The following is a 9099-nucleotide window of genomic DNA, read 5'->3' on the forward strand; positions in this document are numbered from 1 at the left end:
ATTAAATTGATTATTAATTTCAAGCACTGAAAAGACAGGCAAGTGATCACTTACAATTTAATGACGATGATAATAAATAAATTCCAGAATTAAAGCTTCATTTATTTGCTCAAACAAGCAGGAAGTGCAGCTGAAGCTGATTATAAACAAAGAGCTGCTGCATTTAGCAGTAAATCAAACCCGGAACGAAGAATGATTTATGATTTTTGTCCATGTCGTGCCACCTTTGTGCTAAAATATCAAATATGCTCAAGTCATCATCAAGTCAACAGATGCAAGTCGGTTCAAGTCGCAGGTCATTGGCGTTAAAGTCCGAGTCAAGTCGTAAGTCTAATTAGATTTTATCAAGTCGTCAGAAGTCATTAAAATAATGACTCGAGTTTGACTCGACTCCAAGTCATGTGACTCGAATCCACACCTCTGATCTCAACACTCACTGTGTCATAAGAGCAAGCTTAGCTCACATCGATTCGGTTATAAGAGTAAAATAAAAATAATTTATTCACACATAGTTGCAGTCAGAGCTTTTATTTTGATTCGTTTGTAAAGAAAAAAGAAAAAACATTCAAATCATCAACAGAAAAACTGCGTTTTCACATTGGTGTGTGTGTGTGTGTGTGTGTGTGTGTGTGTGTGTGTGTGTGTGTGTGAGGGTTAGCAGCCTAACGGGGTCTGACAAGCTGATGACACATTTCTTGTCTTATCGTTTTGCATCATTTAGTAATAAAGACTGATTGCCCTTTGTTTGCTGTCGGAGAGAATTTACAGATTTGCAGCTGCTGTGACGTTTGTCTGCATCTACAGAAGAAAGTCATTTAAAAGAAAATGTTGCAATTCTGAACCTCTTAGGCTTTTCCCTTCCACAGATCAGATTCTGGCTGGATCCATTCTTCTCCCATGATGCTCTGCAGGCGGAAATTCTGGAAATACTCCAGACGGTGGCTAAGAGACGAGAGAGAAGGCAGAATGATGCGAGAAAAGAAAAACACATTAAAATGATAATGTGCACATAAGAATGATTATGCTAATTAAACTCTTAGAGTGTAACGTGTGAACGAGTCTGAAACGACTTTTGAAAATCCACCCATCCATAGATTGCTATGTCACAATAAAGGTGACAAATAAAGATGAATCAAAAGTAAAGCTGCTGCTGTTGCTGCTAATCACTAAGAACATCTGAGAAAATGACAAAAATATATATACAACTATTTAATTGAGGAAACGTGTGCGTCTTATGAAACAAATCCACTGTCCCCTTAGGAAATAAATACTTCTGACATCCAATCTCCCCACAGAGGCGACTCCCAGCATGCATCACCACCGCCATGGCGGCTCGAGGAATACTGCAGCCGCAGCAAACAGAAGCTGGCTGGTTTCTGCGAGGGTGCAGGTCCACGTAGGCGTCTCTCCTGAGAGGACTTGTCTTCAGTCAACAAGGGGACTTTATTTTCAGTCTGGTCACCACTCGTTTCAGAGTTTGTACCGCCACTTTCCACAAGCATCCTACTTTCATGGTTTTTGTTTAAAGATGGAGAAGGAGGGGTTTTCTACACCGTCCTGTTTTTAAAGCTTCAGCAGTTCCCAACAGGCTCGCCCCTGTGAGGTAGTCCCCAGGGCTGCTCTGGCTACGTCGTAGCTCATCACCACTAGGGGTTGTATAAACTAGTCGACTTCACTGCTCTGTAGTGACTTTTTATGCCTGTCATCGACTAGTCGCTGTCACGTGATGATGACCGACAAGATGCAGTCCTCGGAAAAGACAGCAGGTGACGAGCCCCTGCGCGTTGGGAGGCGACGTGTTGTGTCGTCGTTATCTGACGCCCGCTGTAAAACTGACATTTGACCGAATTGTGACGTTTACCCTCTTGTAATTTAACCTTCCCCTCACCCCCGTCCTAACCTTAACCAGCTTGCACATGCAAAGCTCTGATCGTTGACACGATCCAGACATCTGCGTCCTGAGCACGGCCACAGTAACATTATCAAATTAGGTGTCGCCACCTCAGAAACAAATTTAACATGCAATCGTTCATGTCGGCTCATTTCCTTTTATGTTTTCTGTCTTTTATTCTTTTATTTGTGCCCGATGCTTTTCGCAACTGTGGAGCGGGGCGCATCACCTGTTTTGTCCTCCGGTGACGCACAGGCAGGGGGGCTGCCAGAGATTTTGGGCCCCATGAAAAAATATCAAGTTGGGCCCCCTGGGGGGCTGGAGCTGGGGTTCCACCCTCCCAGATTCGAAGGGAGAAAAATATATAATATATATACTTTATATTAGTGTTTCGGTTTTGCTTAATTATGTAGGTCTACATGCATTCTTACTTATTTACATATCATTTTCACCAGCTGTCTCTCATTAAACAGTGAATTTCCTTCAACAGAATTAGCAATATCACTGCTGGAAATAGGAAATGCACATGCTGAAAGGTGTTAATCTCCTTTTCCCTTTTACTCCCTTAAAATGTGTTTATTTATTCTAAAATTTTATTTGATGATAAAATTCAAATTTGGATATCTAATTACATTTCCATGTTGTGTCAAAGCTTTACATAACTTCATTTTCAGCTGTCTTTCCTCTTGAAATCATGTATTTCTGTATGACTGATAAAATTTAATTAGTCAAAATAAAGTAAAGACCTCTGAATAAATATACATTTCATAAAGACTAAAAGATTTTTTGTTTAATGTCTTAAATGAGAAAAAATACTGCTAAAGTAAAGTACTTGTGATTTTTAAACTGAATTTTTTTGTATTCAACTTTGAAACATTTTTGGGCCCCTGACAGCTGTGGGCCCTTAGAATCTCCTAATCTTTCACCGCTTTACTGCTCACCGGTGCGGCCGGCGAGCAGCGCGCACTCCGCTGTTTTAGTGGTCGGTAGATCTTTTAGAACTGCAGTTCAAAGGTAACTCATGAGGTGAATATATATGAACCCAGGTAGCAGTTTTTCTTTAGGATTGAGAGGAGATGCAGGAAGATAATAAACAGACAGGACAGAAAAATAGTCAAATAAAAACAAGTTAGTTTTTGTACCTGCTGGTTGCAACAAACAGACACCATTGAAGGTAATCAGAAGTGAGGAACAGAAAATGAAATAATTATTTTAATGTTTAGAGCAGCAGGAACTCCGAGAGGCTGCAGGAGCATCAGTTTGTGGCCGCTGCGCGGGGGGAGGGGGAGAGGGCTGAAGCAGGGGGAGGGGGCTGAAGCAGGGGGAGGGGGGAGAGGGCTGAAGCAGGGGGAGGGGGGAGGGGGCTGAAGCAGGGGGAGGGGGGAGAGGGCTGAAGTGGAGCAGTATATATGCAGAAACTACCGTTGTTAAAAGAGATGTGTTTAACTTTGAAAATGTGGGCGCAATTTTAATTGTCAACTCCGGCGAACCAACTGACCCCCCGCTTCAGGTGTATGACGTCATCAACGACTAGTCAAAGTCGACTCGAATTTCATTTCTTGACTGTCGACTTAAAAAAAAGATGAAGTCATGCAGCCCCTAATCACCACCACAGTGTGAATGTTGGTGTGTTGTAAAGCACCTTGGGAGTTTTAGGACTCGGGAAGGCGCCATATGAAATACTGACTATTTACCATTCACTGTGTCGGGAAATATGGCAGAAAAGGTTCAACAAGAAGTAGAAAGGAAAGATAACATTATGTTTTTACAGTAAGTTGACAGCATCCGTTACATCTGTCATTCTCCTGTATTCTGGAGGCGTGGCTTAAAGAGGTGGAAGCTGAAGAAAGGGGGTGGGGCCTTTAAATTGTGTTTTTTTCTAAATGAATCTCACTTTAAAAGCCTTTCACGCTGGGTTAGGAAGACCAAACACAGGAAACTTTATTCCTGTAAAACAAAATTAATTGTTTTGTGTTATAAGTATTGTATGTGTTGATTTGTGCTCTGGTGTTTTATCATTTCTATTCTCCCATCACTGAGTCCATCTTCCATCACGGTCTGGTTGTGCTGCCACAGCTTAAGACAAAGGCACACCGCCACAGCTCTTTTTTTGTTGTCTGGAATAAAAATTGATTGATTAATTTCAGGCGACAGTCTCTCATATCCTCCCATCGACTGTTGGACCATTAAACACACATGGGACTCCCCACCCGGACCCTCTGAGACCAAGAAGTTTAAATTCACCTTTACAAATCTCTTGATTTGTGTTTACTTCTATGTGGTCATTGTGTTCACCATAGCTTGCTTTAGTGCATCTATTGTGTAAAGTTTCTAGACACTTAAAGAGCAAGTCACCCCCTACCAGAGTATTACTCTACTCCCACTTCCTGTTTGAAAAATGCAACAAATGTTGTTGCCTAGCAGACTGAGAGGGCGGAGCCGCTAACAAATACACACACAGGCTCACAACGACATTGTGACATCATATGGTACTAGCTAATATTCTAGGGTACCTCTTAGCCAATAGCGATGGCAGATTTAAATTCAAATGCAGTGCAGAGTTTTTACCTGACAACGGCACAACACTGACAGTTTTAGGCATAAAATTTTAATTTGAACTAAAATGCACTAAAGTGCAAAACTACTGACTACATGTGTCTGCAGCACAATAAGACACGCATTTATATAGTTTATCAGAAAAAAGTTAATTTGGGGGCGACTTGCTCTTTAACAATCAACCTAATCACGATTCTGATGCCAGATGTTCGGTAGATTCATGAGTTATTTCTTTTCTCCCCAGCTAGCTTTCTTTCGGTGTGCATTTGACACCGAGTGATTTAACACTGAGGATATGCTTACACATGCAGCTATTTTAGTTACACTATCTGAACACGTGGCACATGATGTCCGTGACCTGCAACTGCATCCTACGAGTCAGCATACTCACAAGTTGGGCTGCTGGCCGTCCACCAGGTCCTCTTTGGGGATGGGGTTGAGAGCCTCATACACTCGTTTCTCTCCTGAGCCATGAATGGCGTAGGAGTTCATCTTGTTGACATTGGGAGGGAAGTATGTCCAGGGGATTAGAGCTTCACCCCTCCATGTGTTCTCTGTGATTGTGGTCGTAAACATCATTGGCAGTTGTTGCTGGAGATTGAGGTGAAAAAACACAAGAGCTCGTCACCTTATACAAACAAAAGTCTTAAAGAGGTTATAGAAGAACTTTTCTTAACAGGAAACTATTCTTTGAGCTTCTTGAGCCCAGGGGCCCTGAAAAATAGCCAAACGCAAGCCCCATAATAAAGTCCTACAATGGGATTACTGGTTTGCCCCGCCCACTTGCCTAGGACAAGAGCATTTAATTAGCTGAGTGCTGATTGGCCAGTTACCCCAATGGCTCAATAGGGAGCCTAAGAATGTAAGTGAACCGAGCTATTGTCCAATCCACTTTGACTTATGCCCTGGATCACACATATGCTGTCCTTCACTTTAAATTAAAAGTAATGACGGGTGTTTCAACTACATCTGTCACGTAATTTGAGATTATTTAGCTTGTAAAAATCAGTAATTCAAACAGCTACAAATAGACGTCACTGGAGAATCTCTCCTTACCACATGGTCAGTTTTATACTGGTCTTCTCCTCTTTTAATGCTCCTTGGTCCTGGAAGAAGGATTCAAAGCTAGCTAAACTCACAGCCACTTCTCTTTTCCTTTTTCTAGCATTAGCATTAGCTCGGCCTAGCGTTATAAGTTGTTCGGGTTAGTATTAGCATGAACCTGGCCTATCGTTAGCAGTTGCTCAGGTTAGTGTTAGCATTAGCTCAGCCTAACGTAATAAGTTGCTCGGGTTAGTATTAGCATGACCCTGGCCTATCGTTAGCAGTTGCTCAGGTTAGTGTTAGCATTAGCTCAGCCTAACGTAATAAGTTGCTCGGGTTAGTATTAGCATGAACCTGGCCTATCGTTAGCAGTTGCTCAGGTTAGTAAATGGTAAATGGCCTGTATTTGATACAGTGCTTTCTAGAGTCCTGGAACCCCCCCCAAGGCGCTTTACAACACAATCAGTCATTCACCCATTCACACACACATTCACACACTGGTGGGGATGAGCTACGATGTAGCCACAGCTGCCCTGGGGCGCATTGACAGAGGCGAGGCTGCCGAGCACTGGCGCCACCGGTCCCTCCGACCACCACCAGCTGGCAACGTGGGTTAAGTGACTTGCCCAAGGACACAGCGACAGCGACAGACTGTGCGGGGCTCGAACCTGCAACCTTCTGATTAGTGTTAGCATTAGCTCAGCCTAGCGTAATAAGTTGCTCGGGTTAGTATTAGCATGAACCTGGCCTATCGTTAGCAGTTGCTCAGGTTAGTAAATGGTAAATGGCCTGTATTTGATACAGTGCTTTCTAGAGTCCTGGAACACCCCCCCCCCCCCCCCAAGGCGCTTTACAACACAATCAGTCATTCACCCATTCACACACACATTCACACACTGGTGGGGATGAGCTACGATGTAGCCACAGCTGCCCTGGGGCGCATTGACAGAGGCGAGGCTGCCGAGCACTGGCGCCACCGGTCCCTCCGACCACCACCAGCAGGCAACGTGGGTTAAGTGTCTTGCCCAAGGACACAGCGACAGCGACAGACTGTGCGGGGCTCGAACCTGCAACCTTCTGATTAGTGTTAGCATTAGCTCAGCCTAGCGTAATAAGTTGCTCGGGTTAGTATTAGCACGAACCTGGCCTATCGTTAGCAGTTGCTCAGGTTAGCGTTAGCAGTAACTTGGCCTAGTGTTAGCAATAGCTTGGGCTAGCTTAGAAGTAGCAAGGGCTATTGTGAGAAGTAGCTAATCCTAGTGTTGTTCTGCAGTTAGCATCGCAACCATCATTCACACATTGCTGTCATTGAAGTGGGTTGTAAATGAAACGTTTACGTCTATGACTGAACTGTTTCTCCGAGGCCATCACACCATTACTAGTTTATACGGGAAAGCAGGTCGGATACCACGCAGGTGTTTGGTACATTTTACACTCCAAGCTGCCTTTCTTCAGCAACAACAAGAAGGTAAATGTGGTTTTAAATTTTAGGACCCCTTTAAAAATATTTTAACATACCACAAATGCTTGGCCCACTCCTGACAGTAATAATATAAGGTGCTGTCCGTGCCTAAAGTAGAAACACAGAAAAGAAGTTGGTGGATAAAACGTTCACCGTCTATTAACACTAGGTCAAACACATGAAAAGAACAAAAGCTTAGCTGGAAACTTACGGGCAAAGCTCCACCTCAAGGTAATTTTCTGTGGTGCTATCTAGAAAGAAGGACTCCACAACTGACAAGATAAGAAAAACCAAGATAAGCCCTTCATTTCTACATTAATAAACTGCTTAACAGCTGTTATTAACCTTATCAGCCAGTATTGCAGAACAAAACAGACCATAATTAAATCACTGACTCTTTTTTTTTAAGTTACAGTGCAACAAACATGCAGGACTATGTAAGAATAACAGAACATGAAGTTCTTAAAATCACCAGCACTACCACTAACCAAGAAACTGACTCATTATCGACATAGACTATAACAGTTTCCTATCTATTAAGTCCTTTTAATGAGGCCAAATATGGGGGGCTCATTAACCAGAAATCGGACTTCTTTAAGGTCAATTAGAACGGACTGTTTTTACTCAACCTCATTACAAAGTTTAATTGCTATGTATTACCATAATAATGATAATGCAGATACTTAAACAGTCTCATAAACCCCCGCCCCCTCATCTCTCAAACCACATTGGACATGATTTTATTTCATCTCATGGTTACTTATTCCCAGCTGGAACAAACATTATTATTACTGTAAGTTGAGGAAAAGCAGGAAGTATAAAAGCCACATGTGCAACATCGATATAATACAGCAGGCTGTAAAAGTGACCTCTGAGAGGCTCGTAGGGTCTGGTTTTTATCGGCTTTATGGCTCTGATTTAGTCTGGCAACAATAGTTATGAAAGTGTTTTTCATTTCTTTGTTTTTATGTATTCAGACCGAGTTTTGGAGAATTTAGTACCTTTTACACTTCGAACATCTAAGGAAAACTGTTTTTATGCCCACTACCTTTACATACGTTTGTTTGTTTGTTATGATCAGTGTTTTGTTAATGTTGCTTTGGTAATAATTTATGATAAGGGCCCCTGTAATAACATTACTTAGTGCATTATTCAGCATTAATAAACATAAGGTGCCTTCGTTAACGCTCTCTGTATTGTTAACTATTAAGTGTTCTTAAGGTTAGGACAAAGGGCTAGGGGGAACTGCTTAGTAATGCATTATGGTCGAGCAGTTGTTAATACTTTATTAAATAGTTTATTAATACTTAATAATACACTAAGTAACGTTAATAAGGGGACTCGTATTGTAAAATGCTACTGTTGTTTTATTTTTGTAACAATGAGCTGAACTTTGAGAGATTTTTTTATTTCAATGGGATTTTTATAATAATAATCCTTATTTTTTCAATATTTTTTATTTTAAATACGTAAAACGTCACCGCTCTGCAACTGCTGAAAAGGATTTCAAATGAAAACATTTCATGATTTTATTTCAGAGATTTAGTGGCGCAGATGTGATTGTTGTGATGTGAAAAGCACGACTGTAACAAAGAGCATCATCGTAAATACACACCTTCATAGTTCCAGAGCTCAGGGAAGCCCACACCTGGTTCTCCTGAGGGAGCATCCGGGTCATTGAAGAATGGACCAGTCACTTCCATTTTCAGCCCGGCTTTCCCATCGGAGAAGGAGATCCGGATGGGCTCATGGTCCACGGGATCGCTGTCCCAGGTGTGCTGGATGGCAAACTGCATTTTTGTGAAAGGACTATGAAAAAGCAGATTAATTAGGGTGAGAAGTAAGTAAGTAAGTAAGTAAGGAAGGAAGGAAGGAAGGAAGGAAGGTAGGTAGGATGGAAGGAAGGAGCATCACTTACTGAGATTCACAGCAAAGCAGGACATTGACTAGTGCTAAAACCTGAAGCTTAAAAGCTGCTCCCATGTTGTCCAAACTCACTCAGACTCACTGGTATCTTAATGTGTCTGTTGTGCCTTTTAAGCTAACTGTTATCATTAGGTGTCATGTCTGGTTACTCAGTAACTACAGTATCAGAAAAGTGAGACTGATCACGGTGAACTAACTTACGTGATAAGGTGGTAGTTCA

At 42.0% G+C, this 9099-nt stretch overlaps 1 protein-coding gene across 2 annotated transcripts; it reads right to left on the minus strand.

Annotated features, from left to right (window-relative positions):
* Positions 1-512: 512 nt before the first annotated feature.
* c6h4orf33 (chromosome 6 C4orf33 homolog) lies at positions 513-9097 on the minus strand. 2 transcript variants are annotated; one of them, XM_070552091.1, is made up of 6 exons: positions 9081-9097; positions 8569-8762; positions 7165-7225; positions 7010-7061; positions 4839-5038; positions 513-942 (listed from the first exon to the last, which is right to left on the minus strand). In XM_070552091.1, the coding sequence occupies exons 2-6, from the start codon at positions 8747-8749 to the stop codon at positions 846-848; spliced, it is 591 nt and encodes a 196-aa protein (XP_070408192.1). In that variant the 5' UTR covers positions 8750-8762; positions 9081-9097; the 3' UTR covers positions 513-845. The 2 variants fall into 2 exon arrangements, with proteins under 2 accessions (XP_070408192.1, XP_070408191.1); XM_070552090.1 differs by lacking the exon at positions 9081-9097 and adding an exon at positions 8872-9058.
* Between the last annotated feature and the right edge of the window lie 2 nt (positions 9098-9099).

This window comes from Nothobranchius furzeri, chromosome 6 (assembly GCF_043380555.1).
Source record: "Nothobranchius furzeri strain GRZ-AD chromosome 6, NfurGRZ-RIMD1, whole genome shotgun sequence".
NCBI classification, from domain to species: domain Eukaryota; kingdom Metazoa; phylum Chordata; class Actinopteri; order Cyprinodontiformes; family Nothobranchiidae; genus Nothobranchius; species Nothobranchius furzeri.